This window comes from Gekko japonicus, unplaced genomic scaffold (assembly GCF_001447785.1).
Source record: "Gekko japonicus isolate JY-2015 unplaced genomic scaffold, Gekko_japonicus_V1.1 scaffold795, whole genome shotgun sequence".
Taxonomy (NCBI): domain Eukaryota; kingdom Metazoa; phylum Chordata; class Lepidosauria; order Squamata; family Gekkonidae; genus Gekko; species Gekko japonicus.
The window spans coordinates 349,146-372,496 of NW_015171527.1; the positions used below are offsets into that span (position 1 = coordinate 349,146).

Below are 23,351 nucleotides of genomic sequence, written 5' to 3' on the forward strand. Positions count from 1 at the left end.
AAGCTTCTCTCTCTTCCCCAGGCCACTCTTCTGCTACAGCTGCATTTTTCAAAAGACCATTGTTTTCTGGATAAACTGCCCACAGGTCAGCTTCAGACACAGTTTGGTCCTACAGGAAGGCACAGCTGAGAGAGTCATCTGCAACTGAGAGGTCGCTGGTAATGGTTTTCCCCATGCTGACAGCTGAGTCAAAACTGGAGGTGAGATGAAGCGCTGGAAGGAGCCTAGCCCAGGCCAATGCTTTGAAGTCAAAAGCATTTTCTTGCTGGTGTTTATACCATCAAGTTCTTTCATGTTTTTACATGTATCCTAGCCAAATGGACTAGAAACCCAAGATTCCCAGGTGTCAGAGTCTCGATGGGGCATGGGTTCAGCTGGGCGGCAGGATGAGTCCAGGGCGTCTCTCAGCAAAGTTCGAGCAGGGGTCGCCTCAGATACTGCCCCGGGGGGGGGGGGGGTGGCTCCACACCGCAGTTCCCCAGCTGTCCAGGGTAGACGAGTGCAACTGGATGAGGCCGTGGCCCGAATCTCCCTCCTCACGTCCTTCCTCCCAGGTCCAGCCAATCCTCCCCGGCTTCCACCTGGCTCCCATTTATTACGGTTTGCCGGTCACCTGCTCGTCCCGCCGCCCACGCCTTAAAGGAGTCTAACCAAGGGATTGCCACCAGTTGGTTTGGGACCCACTGTGTGCGGTCCCCATCCCTCTCCTTCCCGGTCTGGGCCTTGGCGAGAGGCCCAACTGGCAAGCTTCCCCTGCCCCCCTTGATGGCGGAACATCCTCGGCACAGGTGGTAGGGAAGGATCTCTGGGCCTTCAGGGAAACCTTGTAGGCCCCTGTTGGCTCCCTGTCGTCGGAACTTGGGCACTCCTCCTGTGGCGTCCCCTGTGAAGTCGGGAAGGGAGGGACCCCGCCTTCCTGACAGAAGGTTCAAGCAATTTGCTGGGAGCTCTTCCTGAAGGGGCTTGCTCTGTTCTAGCACTGCATTGGCCTTGGGATGGAGGGTCACTTAGGTAATGCAAGACTACAGTGATGATCAGCATCTGCCACTGTCTTTTAATGCATCCTGGTCATACCTGTTATTACATCATGGTTGATCCCCACAACAGAGATGGTGGCATTTGCAATGGGGTCTCCCTGCTGGTCATTCACCATACCCTTGATGCCACGATGTACCTGCAAAGAGATATCAGGTAGCAGTCATGAACTTGACCACTGCGTCACTGAATTCAACTGGGGTAGACTTGAAGTCTGTTCCTGCCCCGATGACTTCCCAAGAGTAAAGCTGGCACGCCAGGCAACATCACTACTCGATGACAACCGAATATTCTGTAATGCCAGGAATGCAGGCTAATTTACCTTTTTATTTCCTTCTGGTGCCATCTGTTAACAGGGGCAAGAGTGAAGGCTGCTTGTCCCTGAGCCTTGCAGCAGACAGGGGCAATCTTAGCAGCACAGCAAATGTCTTTTCCTGACCACCTACCGTAATAGCAGGGAACTCTAAACTGAACACAGGCAGTCGTCCGACAAAGGTCGCTGCTTAGGACTGCCTATACTAAGTTGTTACAAAAAATATTTGATTAACTCATTTGATCACTCATCTTTTTCGGCTATCCAAAGGATAATCCTACCCAAGAGCAATCATCGATCCCCCTGGCCTAGGGATGAGCTGATAATGGCCACTTTCCTTTTGATCTCACACGTTGGTTGTGATTCTGCTCCTTTTTGTTGCAGCCACTGATAATGCTTTTGTTTCCTCTGTGCCAATGATGCAAAATAATGTTGAAATAATGCATTCATTTTCCATGGGAAAATTGTAGTGCAAGAAAAGAGAATCCAGTAGGAAAACAAATGGCACATGGGATTGTTACTCATTAAGTGAGATAGGGGTATTCAAAGTGAGTCAGACAGCCACAGAAAGATCTGTTTTCTCCCCTTCCTCCTGACTTTCAAAATTAGCGTCGAACTTAAGTATGCCAGTTGCCACAGCCTTTTCTCCCCTGGAAGCCAAGGGTCTCTGACTGCAGCTCTTCCTAACCCCACATCATGAATTGCTCCTCACCTGTTCCATGAATGTCAATAATGACTCCTTGTTGTTTTCCCACTCCTGGGCCAATTCACTTTCGTGGGGGAACTTGTCACATCCTGGGTAGATGGAGAGTTCTAGACAGTTGGTGTGGAGGTAGCTGAAATCATTCATGCCTGGAACAGCAGAGGGTTCATTTAGGACATTTATATCCCATCTCCCAATGAATCCCTCCTCAAGACAGATTGCAACAAACTTAACACACTACAGTATAAAACAAATTATAGAACTAAAACTAAAAAACAAAAAACAAAACCAGAATTCCCAGCAGATTCAAAAGAAACAGTGGAGAATCATTTATACAGGCAACAGCAATGCTTGTTGCAGGTGGCTAGGTTTTGTTCCATCGGAAGAGTACACAGGCCCGTAGCCAGGATTCTGTGGCTTGTGGGGCAACATTTTTTTCTGGTGGTGCTGAAGTTCTCAGTGCAGAAAGAAAAGCCATTTAGCTAATAGAAAGCTGTCAACCACTTTAGACGACAGTTCTCAGCTGCTGCAAGTAAATCACTTCTGCCAGCCTAAGCAACAATTCTGATAACAAGCTGGCAGGCACTGGGTTATGATTTCTATGGTTAAGAAAGCTAACAGGCAGAAAAACTCTCTTAAAGCAGACTAGTTTCTTGACACAGAGTTAGAAGGGATCCTAGGGGTCACCAACTCCAACCCCCTTGCTCAGTGCAAGAGTCAGTCAACTACAGCACTCCACTCTGCTTAAAGGAGCGCAACGCCTTTAAAAAAATGTTTTAAAATTATTTTTAAAAGCATTTACAGGAGAAATTCTTGTGGGGCTGTGCCTTTAAGAAAGGGGCTGAAGCCCCCAAAAGCCCCACCCCAGCTATCAGCCTGAGAGTACAGGTGACCTTGTGTATAAACCGGATAGTGATTTAGCAAGCTCTGAATACACCAAAGGTCAGAAGAAAGAAGCCTACTTCACAGTGCCATCCTCTTCAGAGACAGAGGATGGAAAAAGCATGTTCTTGGTGAGGAACTGACGCACACAGCCCTCACAGTCTTTTGGGGAACAACATACAGCTTTTGCTGAAAATAAGAAGCTCTAAAATGGGGACACAGGGTGTGAGAGCAACAGCCAGAAAGTCTTTAGTGAGCAGAAGTGGCTCTTTCTGGGATGTTGCCTTCATGCCCTGCTGGTGGGCTTCTCAAAAGCATCTGGTTGGCCACTGTGGTCTGATCCAGCATGGTTCTTCTCACGCCCACTTACTGCCTGCTCGTGGATTCCACTTGGCGCCGTTGATAATCCCCATCCCATTGGTCAAATCTTGATTGTGACACCCCCCACGGAAGGTCTCGGTCATAGTGAGATGGGCTGAAGCGTAGGAAATGGCCAGCCAGCGGAAGATGGCATGGTCTGGGGTTTCTCTGCTCTCTGGGTTCTCCTCCTCATAGTCATCGTGGACTGCAGGGGCCACTTCGTTCTCACTGGCAGGGCGAGCCATGTCAAAGGGGTAAGAGACAAACTTCTCCCCACCATGAAAATTGGCACCAAGAACAAAAGGGATCTTGTCCATCCAGGCCATGATGGCTCGCACTTCCACTGCCACCTGGAAAGAAAAGGGGGCACAGCAGAGAGTCAGGCATGTTGGAGAGAACCGGGGGTAAAAGGCGCCCTGTTGCTCTCTTGTCCTCCTACCACACACATGAAAAGGTAAAGGTTTCCCTTGCTCGAAAGCCAGTCGAATCCGACTCTGTTTCCAAGCCAAAGAGCCAGCGCTGTCCGAAGACATTTCCGTGGTCATGTGGCTGGCATGACTAGTTGCCGAGGCGCACGGAACACTGTTATCTTCCCACCAAAGCAGTACCTATTTATCTACTTGCAATTTCTTGCTTTCGAACTGCTAGGCTGGCAGGAGCTGGGGCCAGAGATGGGAGCTCACTCTGTCACACGGCACTCAGGTCTTGAACTGCCAAGCTACAGACCTTCCAGCCTGCAGTTCAGTGTCTTAACCTCTGAGCCACCATACATGCAAAACTCCATCCATATTAGGACCACTTCCACCTTCATATGACAGAACCATCACTGTGGCATTGCTCAGGGCCTGCAAAACTCTTATTTGTCAGGGTATTTTCTTTTTCAGCCATTAGTTATTAGTGCTGATTCATTTTGTCAGGAATCCTGGACTTCTTGTTTGTTTTTCCCGGATTATTATGTTTTTAACACTGATACTGCATGCCGCCTATAAATTTAAAGATTAAATTATTGTTACTCCACAGACCTGCAACCTTACTACTATGTTCTCTATAGCTTGGATTCTAACCCTGTTCTTTCACTTCCACAGTATATCCTACACTGTGAAGGTGATGCTTTTTTACACAGTGCATCTCTCTGGTGTTAGGCTCTCTCTGCTCAGCATTTTCCAGTGAGAAGAAAGCACTCAGCACCAGAAGAATGAGCTTCACAACAGAGCACTGCCTCTGCAGCTGAGGACATGCCACAGCAAATCAAAGAAAGGGCCCGCATCCAAGCCCACCTCCATTAATTCTGACCTTGGAGCATATGGGGTTCGCAAAGACTACAGGAGGAGACCACCTATGCTAGCTGTCATGTGCTTTTGGCACACTGCATTGACACATTTTATTTTCTGCCCTGGCCTCCTATCAAATACCAGCCTTCAGAATGGCTTCCAAAATCAATAAACACATAACCTTTAAAAATCAAACAACAAACTACAAAGCAGTTAAAATAATGAAATGTTAATTACCAAGAAGAGACAAAGAAACATGGGCCAAATTATGTCAGCCAATCGGACAGCAGTAAAAACCAAATGTAATTATGAACAAGGAGCATTACCCATCACTAAAAACTCAAAGAAACAGCACAGACTTTCTCTGATACCCAAAAGATAACAAAGACAGTACAGGGTGAATATATTCAGGGAGTGAGTTCTATAATTTAGGTGCAATCACCAAAAAGACCCTGTCCACAGGGACCTCAGAAGGTGAGGTCAGCTGGACGAGGACCTCCAATGCCAATCTCAACTGACAAGGAGGCTTACATGGGAGAAGGCAATATAACGAGAAAGACGCCTGTATTTACCTATGGGGAGCAGGAGCCTCAAAAGGGTCTCACTCTAGACCCTATTAACATCCCAGTGCTGGGACAAGCTTCCAAAGAAGCAACAGGTTCTTACCGAGGCATCCTCTGCCAGGTAGTGCTCAGGGATGGAAACGTGATGGTTGGGGACTTTGTGCGGAACCCATTTCCTCTCTTCTGCAGCCCATAGGATGCTGTTGAGATCAGGGAAGTTCTCAAAGATATCGTATCCTTCCTCGTTCCAGTGCCCCAAAGCCCAGTTCCCAAGCTCAGAGCCCTACAATGCAAAAGGGACACAATCAACGACAAACTGTATTTCAGAACAATGGACTCTCCAGGGCTGAACAGGGACAAAGGATTCTTATCTACTAATTTCCTGCCCCTAAGCATTTCTCCCCTACTCTAATCAAGCTGATTACATTTTGCATTGTGCCCTTTCAGCCCGACTCCTTTCTCTGCAACACCCCTCCTACCCTGTGACTGGGATACAAGGACTCGGGGATCTGCATTCCTGATGAAGGGATAAGGTTGCCAGGTCCCCTCACTGCACTGGCAGGGGGATTTGGGGGGCATTCTGGGACATCCCTGATGCAATGACATCACCTGGAAATGACAACATCACGTTGGGGATGTTGCATGACAACGCTGTGGTTTGAGGGGAAACTCTATGGTAAAACCGGCTACAAACCATAGAGTTTGGCCCTCAAACAAGAGCATCATGTGTGATGACATCACTTCCAGGTGGTGTCATTGCATCGGGGACATCGCTTGGGGACGTCCCTGTTTGGGGGTGGGGTTTCCCCCACCAGCCAGCTGGCCAGCGGCGGACCGAAGCCTCGAAAATCAGGGGAACCCCCACCGGAACCCGGGGACTCACAACCCTGTGAAGGGACCTTTGACTCTCAAAAGCTTATGCTCCAAAAATCGTTTTGGTCTCTAAGGGGTTACTGGACTCAATTCTAACTCTTTTACTGAGGACCAACATTGGCTACCCTCTGGAACTATTTCCCCCCCTAATTCACAAGTCTTCCAGGAAAAAAATAATCCACAGGCCCTCCCTGTCCTCCCCACAGAGGCTCAGCCGCTTCCTCCGCCCAGCCTGATTCCATGCCATTCTCACCATCTGGCTGGCGATCTCATAGCCATCGGGGTTGAGTGAGGGGACAAGGTGAATCCGGGTCTCAGCCACCAGGTTCCGCACCCGGGGGTTCCCGTCTTTGTACTCCTTGCACATAAACTGCATCAGCATCAGCAGGAGCTCACGGCCCAGCACCTCGTTGCCATGGATTCCTGCAGAATAGCGGAACTCTGGCTCCCCTGAAATGCAAACACAGGCAGTCCTGTAGCTCCATTAGTAAAGGCATGTTCCGACCTAGTGAAGTCTGTACGGCACCTCTGGACTTGGGCCTTTTTCATGATCAATGACATCTTTTGCTCTTCTTTCTCCACCCCTTCCCCTTTTGTGTGTCTTATTAACAACTGGAAGAGTTCTGATGAACTCAAAAGTCTACTCCTATGGGGGGGGGTTAGTTGGTACTAGATAACAGCGTTCCGTGCGCCTTGGTGTTTAGTCATGCCGGCCACATGACCACGGAAATGTCTTCGGACAGCGCTGGCTCTTCGGCTTGGAAACGGAGATGAGCACCGCAACCCTAGAGTCGGATTCGACTGGCTTTCGAGCAAGGCAACCTTTACCTTTACCTTAATAAAGCTAGTATGCTACAGTTGTAGTCAATGTGGCGCTCTGCTTTATAAAGGATGTGTGTGTTTTGATGAGTGCTCGAGACAAATCCGAGCTACTTTCGTCTCTTCAAAGGGTGAACAGCTTTTCTCTCATGATAGCTCTTGGTGCAAATTTTGCACCCAGCTAGGGCCAGTTCCTAGTGTTGGGGGGCCTTGGGCAGGCAGTGTCCAGGAGCCCATTCCCTTCCTTTGCCCACTAGGCCACTCCCTTCCCACCCAGCCACTCACTTGTGCACCCCCTTGCAATGCCTCTCCATGCTCACACACCCTGCATGCCCTTTGGCCAACTATGCTGCGCAGCCGATGCAGTTGGGAGTGTCCAAACAGCCAATGCTGAGCAGCATATGCAGCCAGGAATGTTGGTGGCAAAGCACTCACCAGGGAGCAGGCTGGAGAAGGGCAGGTAGTGGGGGTCAGTGGCCGTGAGCCCCACCTGGATCCCTCCCCAGAGAATGCTGATGCCTGCACTAATACGAACTGCTGACTGTGCCTTACTATGTACCTTGCTGGGGTAGCACCGTTCTTGTAAGCATTTGTATTTAAAAATCTCTTTAAAAAACCTCTGCTGCCTCTTTAGTTGGAGAATTTTTTTCAGTCAAACCAGAAGATGGACACTGATTAATCAATTAAACATCGCAGTTCTAAGACTTCTTGTTCATTTATTTGGGAAAGCCCTGGCCCACAGAAAACGCTGCTCACCTAGTTCATGCTCCCCTGGATTGTCAGAAATCTCCATGGCATATATCTTTAGCCCTCGGGAGCTCTTGCCAATGTTATAGATGCGGGTGATGTCGGGGCACTCTTCATTTATGACCTTCATAAGCTGCGGGGAGAGGAAAGCAACACAACTTGCTGCTTACCCAGCCAAGAGATTTCTTAAGAGGAGCTGAAGACCAGGATGGAAATGGACAATGGAATGAAGCAAAGAGAGGGCGTCACTACACGATGCACCCAACGTGTGCCAGGTGTTGAGAAATGGATCAATATTTGTGTTTGGTGGACTGAGGTGTGCTAACACACTACATGAACTGTGCACGCACACATGCGTACCCATAGGCATAGAGAAAGCTGCTTGCATTACCTATTGTGAGAGATGTTACATAGGGAACACTTGCCTGCATTTCATGTTAATGAGGTTTGCACACATTCAGCTCAAGAGACTTATGGGAAAGAGAAGCACATCTTAGCCATTGTTAGCACAAACAAGGACTAAAGAGAAGTAACCCCACCATTGCTGAGAGACTCGCTGTCACACAATCCACATCTGGATCTACATCTGAATTGCCATTTCCTGGCAGATGCTACTTTGATGGCCTGAGGAAACCGGTATCTATCTGCACATCAAGGAGAATCATGACACTGAGAATTCACACCTAACCAGATGGCTTTACCCTAAGATAGAGCTAGTATTTCAATATTAGCCCAACCCTTAAAGGTTCTGCCCTTTACTAACACGCACCAATGAGAAGTAGGGATGGGACGGACTAATAGTCAGGAGGTTTCCAGCTTGGCAAGGTTGCCAACCTCCCCAAACATTTGGGTATAAAAGGCAGGGACCATGCATTAAGGTCTTTGCTAGCCACCTTCCCCCTTCATCGTCCTCTTTATCCTTTTACCTCCCCTAAAGTCCAGCTCTCTATCAAACAACCCTTTGTCCATCCTAGATCTCTTGGACTGCAGCCAAAGAGATCCATACTTTGCTGGCTGGTTCTAGCAAGTGTGATTTAGTTAACACCCCTAGGTATTACTTTCTTCCCCTATCTTACATTGCATCAGACAAGACTTCAGGAACAGGCAAGTATAAACCGATACCTACCTACCTCCAAGTAAAAGAGAAACTATTTTGATATCGTTCTGTAACTCTAAAGGAACTTGATTGTATGTGAATGTGAGACTGATTTGGCGTGTATGTGATTTTGATATTGATTTAGTAAAAGACAATTTGTTTTGGAAAAACTCCAGTCTAGTGTCTCTCACTGGGATTTCTTTGGGGTGGCCTGACTTCCGTAAACTTTGGCAAGGACTCACGTTAAATTTAGTTTGCCACTGTCGTACATAAGGCAGTTCGGCTAACACAGGTCATGGCTGTGTACTGTGTAATGAAACTCACAGCTAGATGTACATCAGGGGAACACACCTTAAAAAGTGATCCTTGACTCACAGCTGCCCTTTCCACTAGCAAAAGCAAGGTGGGAGGGAAACCAGAAGTCCCCCCCCCTTCTGTAGTGCCAAGCAAACGAGTGCATTTTAAGGTGAGTTCCCCCAATGTACATCCAACTGCAAGTATGATCATGCAGCCATGACCTAACGTGTGTCAGGCATATTACAGAGTTATGCCTAAAGTCCGCTTCTCATAAGGAGTGGCTTTTACAAGTGATACTAAGAACATATTCAGTTGCCTAAAGAGAGACTGGTTAAAACTGCAGCATGTAATTTGAACAACAGTCCCAATAAATGTGTTTAATTTATTTGAATCATCTTATGGACATGTTCTCCTGTTTGTTTCAAATGGGATATGCGGTTTGGGGAATATTCTGGCCGCGGTCACACGGACCTCTTACCGCACTAGTTTTCCCGCAGTTCTTCTATCCGCGACATTTTATATCGCTTGGAGGTGGTCAGACGGTTGCTCTGTCTTCCGCTTCACTCGCGTGAAGTACTGATCACACAGCGCGCTGTCCCCGCGGCGGCGCGGGGTTTAAAAAAAAACAAACCTGCACATGCGCTTGAGCGTACATACAAACTAAGAACACCAAAATAAAAGCTAGCGCCTGTTTGCACATACGCATAACTTAATCCGGAAACACAAAAAAGGGGGGGAGGGTAGCGCGGCCACGGCGGATTGCTGTCCAGATACCAAAACCGCGTATACAAAGCGCGAGATATCGGAAAACACCTGTTCCAACGGGTGTCAGAAAACGCGGGTAAAAAGAGTGGAAACCGCAGGACTCAGCCCGCTTCGGTGCGGGAGGTGGGTTTGCCAATATGAACAGGAAACTTTAATGCGCGAGGGATCAGCAGCGAAGCCCGCACTAAATGTCCGTGTGACCTGACCCTCTGTCTTACCTCCACCATTCAAGTTGCTTCAGGGTATTTCCTCTCAACCCAGCTCTAATACTGAGGAGAAATGTGCTTGAGGCAACAGAACATGGGAGGTATTGGTGGGAGAAGAATTAGGCCACCTCACCCAACAACTCTTTCCATGTCAGATCATCCCCACCACCTTAAAATATCAATAAGGCTTCCTGTATCCCATGTAATTTTGCCCTCAAGAACACAGAAGCTTCTCATTAAAAAGTAAAGCTGAGACAAGAAGACTGGACAAAGGAGGGCTTTGTTGAAGTTACAGAACAAGAGCAGCTTGCAGGAACCCTGTGTTTTTGTGGGCATTTTTAACAAGGCAGCCTGGATCTGGATAAATGGCCACAGAGGAAACTCACTGCACAATCCATTTTCAGGAGGCAGAAACAAACCCTTCCTGGAAATGATGGCCAGTCTGCTAAGGGAACAAATGGGAAAGCCACTTGATCGTTTCCTCACTGGGACTCAAAAGAGGAACGATGAAATTTCAAGGAAGGAGAAACTGGATAATTTCTATTTTTACTGGCAAACAGATTTCAGGTGTGCTGTTCTGTGCAACCTGGGAGCTCTACGGTCACTATGATCGGCTCTGGGATTGAGAGTTTGCTCAGTCCCTTTAGCTTATGCATAATTTGCTGGCAAGCATTAAGTGTCAAGACTTAGGTTCTCCTCTGAAATACATACTCACCTGCCTCATGTCTTTGTAGCTGTGATGGCGGAAGTCCAAGTTGTCTACCGACGTCATCACTTCATTCTGTAGGCTGTAGTAGCTATGGATGCCTGTAAAAGAGAATGTTTCAGAGGATTTAAGAATCAGCATGGCAAAGTTATGAGGTGTCTGGAGCCCAACTTTGAATCCCCGCATGGCTACAAAGCTTGCTGGACTGCCTTACACAAACCACTCTCTCAATCTGACATCACTCTGAAGGAGGGATGGGAATATAGAAAATTACCGTATTTTTCGGACCATAAGACGCACCTGACCTTAAGACGCACCTAGTTTTTAAAGGAGGAAAAAGGGAAAAAAATATTCTGAACCTTCGGTCCATAAGACGCACTCACTTTTCCTCCCACTTTTTTTGGAAGAAAAAGTGAGTCTTATGGTCCAAAAAATACGGTATATTCCTATTACAATCATAAGATCAATTAATTTAATGTCATGCCTGCTTCTGTGGACTCCAGAGGAATGGAGAGAATTCAAAACTTTGCAGCCTATCTTCTTCTCTAAGAAACACCTTCCCTTTGAATGTGGCACCATACTATTCTAACCCTGGAGTCTACACAGCTCTGCCTATATCTGTGTTTGGAACTTGTTCCTTCCCCCATTGCATCATTTGCAGACATACAGCCCAATCCAAAGCCTGCTGACTTACTATTCAATTACTTCACAGTAAAGTTGCTTAATCAGCTTGCAGATTTTCAAAGTGATCCTAAGTAGAGTTACATCTTTCTAAGTCCATTGACTTCAATGCACTTAAAAGTAAAGGTAAAGATTTCCCTTGCTCGAAAGCCAGTCGAATCTGACTCTAGGGGGCGGTGCTCATCTCCGTTTCCAAGCCGAAGAGCCAGCGCTGTCCGAAGACATTTCTGTGGACATTTGGCCGGCATGACTAAACGTCAAGGCGCACGGAACGCTGTTACCTTCCCACTTAAGTTGTACCTATTTATCTACTTGCAATTTCTTGCTTTCGAACTGCTAGGTTGGCAGGAGCTGAGACCAGAGACGGGAGCTCACTCCATCACGTGGCACTCGGGTCTTGAACTGCCGAACTACAGACCTTCTGGTCTACAGCTCAGCGTCTTAACCTCTGAGCACTTAGAAGAGTGTAACTCTGTTTAGGATTGCAGTGTCTGTCCCCCTTTGATACATCACCATAGCTTTATTATTCCCTGCTAGAACTGCCTACATATGCCACGCTCTGGTACTCAGTTCTGAATAAAACCTCTGACAGTCCTCCAGCAACACGCACTGTGATTCCCTTCTATCATCACCTAGTAACAATTTTAAATAATAAAAATTAAGTGCTGTCAAGTCGCAACCGACTCATGGCAACCCCTCACGGGGTTTTCGAGGCAAGAGATGTACAGAGCAATGTTCCCTCTAAGCTGTGGAGTCTTGTGAGCAAAAATCCTACTTTGTGAGCTACTGGCATTAAAGTTGTGAGCAAGCGATTTGGCTACTGCATAAATTAGTTTGCTCTGGAGCCCTCCTTCCTGAGCTAAGACAAAAATCTCTGAGCCGGAGGCTACAAAACTGTGAGCTAGCTCACACTAACTCAGCTTAGAGGGAACACTGGTACAGAGGTGGTTTCCCATTGCCTTCATCTGCATAGAAACCTGGGTCCTCCTTGGTGGTCTCCCATCCAAATATGTACCATGGGTGACCCTGCTTAGCTTCCAAGTTTGGGCTAGTCTGGGCTAACCAGGCTGTAACAATTGTAGATATCACTGTATCTAAGAGTGAAGAGCCTGGCTCCCATGTTACTAGCAATACCAGCCCCCTCCCCTACAAGGTAGAGGTCCATACATTCTCAGGGGACTCCCCAGGGATGGAGAAAAACAGGACTTTGAAAACTGGAGGGAAAAGAGCCCCCCACCTGCAAAAGGACAACAAGGACTGAATATGCTCCACAAGCACAGAATGTTGAGAGCCATTCGGCTAAAGACAAAGTGGAAATCCTAAAGCCTGTGAGAGAATCCTGGAGTGGGGCGATCTAGGGGGAGGGCAGGGTTCCCAAATTGTTCCCTGCTTCTCACAATCCCCCTCTGGTTCCCATGTGTGCTTCTCTTAACGATGTTGCCCAGTAAGGCTAATTTCCCAGTCCCTCCATCTTTAACATACTATCTTCTTCTACTGAGGGTACAGAGAGAGAAGAATAGCTGAAAATGTATAGATGTTTGTACAGGCAACAGTTGCTCTGGCAAGAACCTTCACGGTGAGGAGATGCACTGGGACCTTATAACCTTGGAGCTTTTTAAACCTGTAATTCTGGGAGATGTTGTAGCGATGTCAGGGCTCAGAAACGTCACCTCAGCTATAGTCTCAGAGGAAGTCCTTCTGGGGGGGGGGGTCATTCATGCTGTCCCACCTTTCGGGTAGCTCACAAGGAACTCTTGAAATATTGATATAAATGAGACGTTATAATCATCATCTCAATAGCTAGTTAGGCATTATTACTGGAGCTCAGCCTATGACTGCCCTGACCTGGATAGCCCAAGCTAGCCTGATCCTGACAGATCTTAGAAGCTAAGCAGGGTTGGCCTTGGCTAGTATTTGGATGGGGGACCCCCAAGGAATACCAGGGTCATGACGCAGAGGGAGACAATGGCAAACCACCTCTGAAACGTCTCTTGCCTTAAAAACAAATCTAGCCCACCACCTAGTGGTGCATAACACAAAAAGAGCTAGCACTTTTGGCTGCCAGACAATCTTAGGATCTCCTGGCTATACTACACACAATGCCTTATTATTATTACTACTACTACTACTACTACCACCACCACCTGTGACTGAAAACCCAGGAATATTTTGAGACTCAGGAAAAGGGTTAAAGACTATGCAAAGGGTGGGTTAATAGAAAACCATGACCCCAAGGGTTTTTAAAACAAACACATGTGTGCACGCTTTCCCTCCAACTCTTACTGGAGAGGGGGCAGCCCAGTACTTCAAGCCTCATGCAAAGGCTACCATTCCAGGTCAGTGGGTAGATACGAATGAAGCGGGCGACCTTCGGCTCTGGGAATTCAGTCATCACTGGAGTGTCCTTGTCGACGTTTCCATAAAAAAGCTGCATGAAAGACAATTTATGAACTCTAAAAACTGCAGGACACCTAGAAGCCAGTGGTCTCCTATGGGGCTCAGCAGAAGCCCCATCTTTGAGTCACGGCTGCCAGCTCAGGGTTAGGAAATTCCTAGAGATTTGGGGGTAGAGCCTGGGGAGGGCGGAGTTTGGGGAGGAAACTCAGCAGGGATGTGAAGCCATAGAGTCCACCCTCCAAAGCAGCCATTTTCTCCAAGGGAACTGATCTCCATAGTCTGGAGCTCAGTTATAATTCCAGGAGAATTCCAGGCCCCCCACCTGGAAGCCGGCAACCTTACTTTGAATAGAAACTCTGGGAGTATTTTTCTAGAGACTTTTCAAGGGCCCTTTGGACTCTACAGGTAAAGCAAGTACATACCATTTCCTCGTAGCCATTGCTGTACATGACCCAGTTCTGGCTGTCGTTGCTGAAGCCCACGAAGAAGGTGGTGACAAAGTCATCACTAAGAGGGGGGGGGGGGGAAATGTCAGAGAGAGAAAGAAGTAAGGCATGATGGGCCTGCCAGCATTCAACAGCCTGCTTACTTGAAAGCAAAACCCAACCACAGCTGTAATCAGGGCTATTTTGGAGCAGGAACGCACAGAAACGGAGTTACGGCTGGCTCCCGAGTTGGCCACACCGAGCAGGAACTCATTAGCATAATAGGCCACACCCAACAGCAGAAACTCATTAAGATTGGCTACAGTAGGCGTGTGTGGCCTAACATGCAAAGGAGTCCCTGCTACAAAAAAAGGCCCTGGGTTTTGACAACAAACAAGGCAAACAGAATAAGAAGCAAAAGGTGGGTGTGGCTGGATGACCATACTTCTGGCAACACGGGGCTGCGACCTAATATGCTAATAAGCTGTGGTGTCAGGGTGTGGCCTATTATGCTAATGAGTTCCTGCTGGGCTTTTTCTACAAAAAAAGCCCTGGCTGTAGTCTTTATCACTGTATGCTTGAAATGGCGAACTTGATGTAATGTGGCTGGCCACCTTAATTTATTTATGTGCTTACCTCAGTTATGTATAAAACGTCCCCCCCCTTCATTTTACATCAAAAGGGAATGTGGGAGAAGGATGCGAAACTCTCCCCTCCCCTGCCTTTCTTCTCACTTCTCCATGCTCCCACACACCATGCCTTCAGGCTCTCAAGACAGGGGCAAAAGGCAGAGGTCATTTCGGGGGGGAACGCAGTTCCCCCGTGTGAGGTGCAGGGGGCGGGGCACATGACGAAGCCCCGCCCCCTGCTTCCGGCCGCCCCGCTTCCAGCCCTCATTCAGCCAGGAGGAGGCAGGAGAAGAGGAAGGGTAAGTTGCTTCCTCCCCGCCTCTCCCCACCCCTGCCTGCCTGGGGCCAGGGAGGGCCTTGGCGGGGCTTCCTCAAACTCCCGCTAGCCTTGCAGGTCCAACACCGGGCCCCTGATGTCAGGGGATGTGGCATATGCTAATGAGTTATGCTAATGAGTTCCCCTAGCTCTTTTTCTACGAAATGACCCCTGGCAAAAGGTAAAGCAAAAGAGTGTTGGAAGATAAAGTAGGGAAGAATAAGAGGTTTTGCTTCCATCACCCTAACAAGCCTTAGATGTAAAAATCGTCCAACTGCCTCTCTTGATATGTCCCACTGTGACAGCTGTGCTCATCTGAGCCAAGTCTGTTGAAGGGGCCACCCTGCAAATGGGTAAGAGCAGCAGCTGTCCATACCTGAGCATTCTCTATTGTGGCTCTCACTTCATCAAAGGGCCTGGCTGAGGAGACCAGGAAGGCTCCCGTGTTTCTATCATTTCAGAGACTATGTAGAATGTAATGGTTCAGAAGGGCATTTTTTATAAAGGGACGTGCGCTATAGTTTATTGAATACACTGTTCATAGTATGCATTATATAGTTTTTACTGGACTGTTCTCTAATGTCTGTAGTCCAGGGGGACGGACTGCACTTAACAACAGGTTTCCTAGTGCAGCAGCTTCAGAGAGCTGGGAGGTGAAGAGCTAACTCTTCACTGGAATGGAAAGCTTGAGTGAGAGGCTGCTCCCTTTCCCCCCCTTTCCTCTGATTGGCTAGAGCCAGCTGAGGAGAACTATATGATTAGCTGAGTGCTGAGGGTGTGGTCTTCTTTTTGGGTCTTTTTGGAAGTCAGTCAGTCGGCTTCTGACAGAGTCAGCTGGAGTCAGTCGGATAGGTTTAACTGTTTTCTATCAACTCTGAGGAAGAATTCAGTATCAGAACTGAATGTCTAGGAGTAAGCCTAAACTGAAGTCCATTTTACCCGGACACCAGAACTGGGTTTGAGATTTTGGCAAGGGTGACTGGGTAGTAAGTTGAAACCCCCATTCAGGCCAAAACTAAAGGGTTATATCTTCTGAGGAGAAGAGGAATTCCTGCCCAGTTACACAGGGGGGTTTGCTCTGAGGAGACCCCAGGTCTGTTACATAGGGAATATGATTTAGACACTTGGGGATATAGAAATAAACTGTGGTTTGCAAGAGCAAGAAAGTTTACGTACAACAAATAAAGAGACTGTCTCCAAGAAACCTGGAGAGTCATAGGAAACTATTTGAAGAATCATTGTATCTAAAATACTCAGTCAAATGCCTCTCATTGATAAGATCCAAGAATATACGAAAATGAGTATAATCTGTATTAAGATTCAGTGAGAAAGGCAGGCCACTAATGTAAAACAACTGCTTGCTTTTCCATATTTGATGTTGCTTGCAGGCTCCAGCACAAAACCACGGATGCAGAATTATTTGGGGGGGAAGAATTCCATACACAGCCCTCCCCTTCATCTATTCCCCCACCCCGCCTGCTCTCCCACACATACTGGATGGCAGAATCACGGCCCTGAATGATGACTCCTGTAAACTTCGTGGTTCTTCTGGTGTCCACCTGGAACCACTGTATGCGGCTGTCGTCTTCTGCACACCAAGCACCGTCAAAATAATCATCCTCATTGGACCCCGCCTGGAAGGGAGGAGGTGGAAGAAGCAGCACCCGGTCTTTATCAAGAGCACTTAACATTTATATAGTGCTTGGGAGTACTTTTAAGAGCAGGGTTTGATCTTTTAAAGTTAATTACTGGGCAGGGCCTAGTGCTGAAGGTGTTTTATAAACATATAATAGGGTTGACAGATCCGCTTTGGCTACTGGCGGGGGATGGGGTAGGACTGCCAGATCCAGGTTGAGAAATTCCTGGAGATTTGGGGGTGGAGCCTGAGGAGAAAAGGGACCTCAGTAGGGTACAATGCCATAGAGTCCATTCTCCAAAGCGGCCATTTCCTCCTGGAGAACACTGATCTCTGCAGCCTGGAGATGAGCTATAAATTCAGGAGATCCCCAGGCCCCACCTGGAGGCTGGCGTCCCTAATTTATAATACTGATGATTTCTCCATTATTATAAATATTACCTCATATTCAACAGTTCGCAAAGAGCATACCGGCATCCCCAGGGAACAACCATTACTTAAACGGGACACAGAGAGGGTTGCCAACTCTGGGGCAGGGAATTCCTGGAGATTTGCAGGTGGAATCTGGGAAGGTGGGCTTTGAGGAGGGGAGGGAGGATACAGTGCCACAGAGCCCACCCATAGTAGAAACAGAAGGCTTTGGTTACCTGCATGTTTAGGCGACCACGCTGGGCACCCAGACCGTGCCGCAGCATGGAGGAAGCTAAGAGCTGCTCATCCTCAATTCGATGGGATTCCAGTCCTATGGGAGGACATTCTGCAAGGAAGGAAAGGCAAAGCATAGTCCTTACCTGATGACTGCAGCATTAAGGGACACCTCAGCAGTCATAGTTTATCAGAGTGCTCAGATCAGAAAGAAAGAAGAAAGGGAAACCTCAGAAAAGAAAATGTGTTGTACACTTCAAAAGTATCTTCGGGATCCAGTGTGGTGTAACGTTTAAGAGGGGTGAATTAGAAACAGGGATACCCGGGGAGTTCAAGTCCCCAAACAAGTCATAAAGCTCACTGGACGACCTTGGGCCTATCACACACTCTCTCTCTGCCTAACTTTACTTCACAGGGTTGTTGTGAGAATAAACTGGAAGAGGGGAGAATCACAAATGCCACCCTAAGCTTCTTGGAGGAAGAGAAAGATAAAAATGCCATAAAAGGCCAAGAGAGTCTTCACCTGTCTTATTCTGCTAATAATTAAGAGAGTAAACAGAAATCCAGTGGCACCTTAAGGACAAACAAAATTTATTCCTGCATAAACTTTTGTGAGCTTACTTCACCAGATTCATGCAGGACCCTCTCTCTGTGCATGTGTGTGTATCGATAGCAATGTTATGTATCAGACAAAGTGAGCTCTGACTCACAAAAGCTTATGCTGGAAAAAAAAATGCTAGTCTTTAAGGGGCCAATGGACTTCTGTTTAGTTTTGTTGTAACACCAAGGTTGCCAACTGCTTAGAGGAAAAAAGTGTCCTGTCCATTTAACAGAGGTTTAGGCTGCGGTCACACACACCAAATAATCCAGTTTTAATCCACTTTCAGTGCATTTTCTAACTGGATTTTACTGTGTGAACTGGCAAAATCCAGTTGGAAAGTGCACTGAAAGTGGATAGAAACTGGATTGTTGAGTATGTGTGACTGCAGCCCCTATGAGATATTACATACCAGTTGATATTGTTTACTTCCATGCCATTAAAAGCATCAGCTGCCCATAGCCACACATTAAGCCTCTATTAAAGGGGAAGGACATTTTTCTCCATGCCCGCTGGCAACCCTAACATGTACAGTTAACCCTCTGGAATTAAGAGACCTGGAGAATGTTCCATCAGATAACACTCATTTTGAAAGATCATTTTCAAAAAGAGTTCAGCATTTCTAAGTATTATTCTGAGGTTTGCTTCTCCTTTCGTTTTGCTTCTAAGAGCCTACAAAGACGTTACAAACTGTACGGGTTTTCCATGGGGACTTGTAGCTATGCTGTACTTGTTCGTTCCTGGTGGCAGCTTGTAAATAAACATGCAACAGGGCCTGGATTGGATTGGAACCACTGTATGGGAGAAGGAGGCACTGTAGTACTCCTGGAAGCAGGGCTGGTTCCAGATTTTATTTATTTATTTGATTTATACATTGCCCTTCTAGGGTTGCCAGGTCTGGGTTGGAAAATACCTGGAGACTTTGTGGGTGGACCCGGGAGAGGGCGGGGTTTGGGGAGGGGAGGGGCCTCAGCCTGGTACCATGCCATTGAGTCCACCCTCCAAAGCAGCCATTTTCTCCAGATGAGCTGATCTCTGTCAGCTGGGGATCAGTTGTAAAAGCGGGAGATCTCCAGGCCCCGCCTGGAGGCTGGCATCCCGATGCCCTCCCCTAGGCGTAGGGCTCAGGGCAGCGAACAACATTTCAATAAATACATTTACAATTGGATGAAAATCATTAAAACAATAACACATTCTATAACTATTTCAGATGGCACATAAAGACCAATTTATGTCCATGCCTCATGAGGGGAGAGGAGAAACAGAGGAGGCTGGGCTCGATGAAAAACCATTGCTGTCTTCAGCCACAGGTAGGGCTGCCAAGCTGCGGCGGGGGATCCGCACGTCTTCACAGGATCCCTGCCGTGGGGGACAGCGATACGCGTTGCACCGCCGTCGCCAGGATGTGACACTACGCATCGCTCTGGCAACGGGGCTGTTTGGAGTAACCACAGGCCTGGCAGAATGTCTCGTGTCTCGCAAGCCCTGCAGAACTACACGAGGTCCTGCAGGACATAGATATCATTAGGCAGAGAGTTCCACCGGGCTGGCGCCAGGGCTGAAAAGGCCCTGGCTCTGGTTGAGGACAGCTCGATATCTTTTGGGCCAGGGATCACCAGGAGGTTCTTCTCCTCAGATTGTAATGCTTTTCTGGGGATATACCAGGAGAGGCGGTCCAGTAGATATGTTGGGCCAAGACCGTATAGGGCTTTCAAGGTTAATAAGACACAGGGAGGGGAAAACAAACTCGACCCAATAACTGGAATCAAGAACCACGAGGGTAAGAAAGAAACCTGATAAAGGGCCAGTATTAAAAACCGAGTGTAAACGTATAAAAGCCTTGTTACAAATTGCAAGTGGCCTGAACACAAGGGCCAATACAAGTAACAAGGCTTTCACTGGGCCCTTGTTTGTTTTTAACTGTCTTTCTAATAAATACATGTATTTTTGTATATTATAAGTTTGCAGTAGTTTCTTTTAACATTGGCCCTTTATCAGGCTTCTTTCCTACCCTTGAAGGTTAATACCAGGAAACTTTGAATCTGATCCGGTATTCAATCTGGAGCCAGTGCAGCTGGTGAAGCACCGGTTGGATGCGTGCTGTCAAAGGGGTTCCACTGCATTCTGGACCAGTTGTGATTTCCCAATCAGCCTCAAGGCTGGCCATGCATAGAGAGATATGCAGTAGTCTAGCCTGGAGATGACTGTTGCATGGACTACACACAGTGCCCAGGGACCCCCTCATTCCCTCCTCTCATCCCCAATACCTGCTTGTGCATCCTTATTTATTGATTTGAACCTCCCAGCCAAAGCCGGCTCAGGGCGGCTTACAAAAACAGATAATTACATTAAAAACATAAGTTACGAGTAAAACAATTCTAAAACCATAATAAAGCGCTAGTGATGGTTATCATCCATAAACGGTAGCCGCCGTCATCCTTCCCCCCACTTGCAAGCCCTCCCTCCACCCATGCTCAGTTCCCTTAACCACCTGCACACCTTTTCCCAATAACACTCTGAGGAAGTATGTGTATGCAGCAGGGAGTGCTGCCACCATTGTACACAGTGTATACAGCGGGGACTGTTGCTGCCACCATTGCCACCAGGAGTGGCACCACCCACATGCCCTTCCCGAGTGACTCTGGGCAGTTGGGAGCATGGGTGCAGACAGACGGCAGGGGAGGTGTGTGGGTGGGGGGTCAGTGGCGGGGGAAATCTGAAGAATATTTCTTTGTCTTTTTTTTTGGTATTTTTGCCAATATATATATATATTTTTTTTTTAAAAAAGGAAGATACAGTTAAATCCGAGATGTTTACAGCAGTTGTCTGCTGTAGTCCTGGGCCCTGGCAGCTGCCCCACCTTGGGGCATGCTGATGCTGGCCCTGGTGCAAGTCTTTGTGGAGAACTCATGCAGTTTGTAATGTTTAGATGGGCTCTATACTGAGGTGACGAACCCTGGAGACAGAGAAAGGGCTGATAAGCTCAAACACAACAGTCTCTAAAATCCCCGGCATCATTACTTACTTATTTTCTCTTCTGGAGTCCACTCGTCCTCATCTGTCTCCCATTTTTTCCCTCCTGTTTTCTTTGGCTTCCCTGCAAATGGTGAAGATACAGGGGCCAAAGATTAGGGAGCAAATGTCTGGGGAGGAGGTACCCCATTGGAAATTCAACTGTGGCTCCACTGTCAACAGCAAAATGCATCAGGCAGGAGGAAAGAAGTCCTGCAACACTTGTCAAATGCCCCTTCATGCCAGTACCTCCCAGCAAGACTGAAAACATTACCAGATGAACCAATTACAGTCTTAATTGCATATTTATAAAGTATAATGGCTCCCAGGGGAAATGAAAGTGGGCTTTTCTGCATTATCATTTTTCTCACTTATAAGTTCCTGCTTCTTTGGGTGGGTGGGGATTCTGCTCTGCTTATGTTTTGCTTCCTCTGGTGGTTGATTTGATATTACATCAGTTCATGTCAAGCATAAATACCTGCAGTTTAAATCTGCAGGGAAAGATGTTAGACATACACAGCTGTAATATCAAATCGACCACTAGAGGGAGCAAAACATATGTGGAACAGAATCCCCCCCCCCAAACAGAAACTTACAAGTGAGGACTGCCCCTGCAGTGTGCAAACACATGTAATTATAATTGCTATATTAATCACTGATTTACTTATTATAAACACAGCTGGCTACACAAGATCTTTCATCAATTCACATTCCTATTTTCCAGGGATTTCACCATCACTGGGCTGCCTTTAAATCTGGCAGAACCCCAGTCACACGGGCCGGATATCGCAGGGGGGAGGCGTGGCTAATTGGCCCGGAGGAAACTAACGCGCAGCTGCCCGAGCACATGTCCTGGTCGAGGTCCCGTGGTTAGGGGGGAGATGCCGACCAGACAGGTATCCTGCAGCGTGGCAGAGAAGCCACGCTGCGCAATCGCACTAGCAATTGCTCTTTGTGCGCATGCGCTGTTGCGCGCTGTTGCGCAACCTGCGGAGCCGGGAGCTGGATGCCACGTAAGTCCACCAGGAACGCGATCAGATGCCCGCCCTTGGCCCGCGGTTTCCGGAAACTAGTACCTCGGAGGTACTAGTTTTTTACATCGCATCTTCGGCTGAAAGCCTCGGGTTAGCCATGGGAGCTCTACGCTTCCCAGATGTTGTGGTGTGATCGCGCCTGGAAAATCCGCCTATCTTCCGTCTCTGTAGCGTGGCTAATGCTCCGTGTGACCACAGCTGATATATATTTTATCACCACCACCACCACCACTCCTAGTTCCAAGCCAAACTCGACTGGGTCCTTTTTTTTTGCTGGGTCTACAGGTTACTAACCTTTCCGATCCTTGGTTTTTTCTTCTGCCCATTTGTCTCCATCCACGTCACCATCCTCCTCTTCCTTGCTGCTGCCACCCCCCTTCTTAGGTTTCTCTGCTCCAGAGAAAAGAGAGGAGCAGAGTTACAACAGGTCAGACCAACGTTCTGAGCAAGGCAGGCACAGTTTTGTGGAAGACTGCTAGTGGAAGTGAGTGTGCTAAGTGGCGCGTGTGCGAGGTGAGCCTACAGAAGTGCAAAGACAGTGCTTGATGGGAAGGAAGGAGCAGGGGTCATGCAAGAATTGATTATGGGGAGCAATCCGCTAGACAGACTCACAGAGGAGTGTAAAATGTTTTCTGACACGGGTCTGACACAGCTAACATGGCATCTGCCACAGCGAGAGGTTAACCAATCCCTCCTAATGCCATCCCCTCTGTAATGGAATCCCCATTCCTGTAGGCCCAATCCCACCCTCCTGCCATCTCCTCACGTAGTTTGAGTTTCTCTTCATCCGTCTCCATCTCCTCTTCCTCATCTTTTTTGCTGGGAAATATTTTGGGCTTCTGGTGAGGCAGGGTGTAGTCCACTACAGGGGAAAATGTGATTGTTGAGTGGGGACCCTGGAGTCCCACAGTCAGCTTCTCCCCAGCCCCTTCATGCCAGGACCTCCCATTCAATCACAGTTGGAGCAACAACAAAATGGTTACGGCCATCTTTACCCATATTGCTTTTCAGTGAAATGCTTTACGATCCCTTATTACAGTCGTTTATCTTCTCTATAAGTTACGTGACGTAATAAAATGACTCGTGTAAGAACTTCTGCCACAGCAAATAAGTCTTTCGGGTACCTCAAGACGCTTCGTCGTTTTGGTTCCAATGGACTAACACAGCTATCTTTCTGGAATCTATCCTGTATGCTAACCCGAATGTAAATTGAACAAATGTAGAGTCCAGTGGCACCTTTGAGACCAATGAAGGTTTATTCAAGGTATGAGCTCTCGTGTGCTCACACACTTTTTCAAATGGAAGGTAGAGTTCAAACTTATAGACAGTGGCTGAACAGCAA

The 23,351-nt window shown here is 47.6% G+C and overlaps 1 protein-coding gene across 2 annotated transcripts in view; it reads right to left on the reverse strand.

Moving 5' to 3' along the window:
• The window catches only part of AEBP1 (AE binding protein 1), a 56,123-nt gene that overhangs the window by 5,035 nt on the left and 27,737 nt on the right, over window positions 1-23,351 (reverse strand). The window contains exons 8-21 of one of the 2 annotated variants that reach the window (XM_015419511.1): window positions 22,776-22,871; window positions 22,304-22,399; window positions 20,989-21,060; window positions 17,368-17,477; window positions 16,579-16,718; window positions 14,137-14,221; window positions 13,601-13,745; window positions 10,646-10,737; window positions 7,576-7,699; window positions 6,254-6,450; window positions 5,231-5,410; window positions 3,304-3,643; window positions 2,061-2,200; window positions 1,075-1,174 (exon numbers count right to left, since the gene is read on the reverse strand). In XM_015419511.1, coding sequence (XP_015274997.1) covers window positions 1,075-1,174; window positions 2,061-2,200; window positions 3,304-3,643; window positions 5,231-5,410; window positions 6,254-6,450; window positions 7,576-7,699; window positions 10,646-10,737; window positions 13,601-13,745; window positions 14,137-14,221; window positions 16,579-16,718; window positions 17,368-17,477; window positions 20,989-21,060; window positions 22,304-22,399; window positions 22,776-22,871 — 1,917 coding nt within the window. The remainder of the gene's footprint in view (window positions 1-1,074; window positions 1,175-2,060; window positions 2,201-3,303; window positions 3,644-5,230; window positions 5,411-6,253; window positions 6,451-7,575; window positions 7,700-10,645; window positions 10,738-13,600; window positions 13,746-14,136; window positions 14,222-16,578; window positions 16,719-17,367; window positions 17,478-20,988; window positions 21,061-22,303; window positions 22,400-22,775; window positions 22,872-23,351) is intronic. The other variant, XM_015419514.1, reaches the window with a different exon arrangement.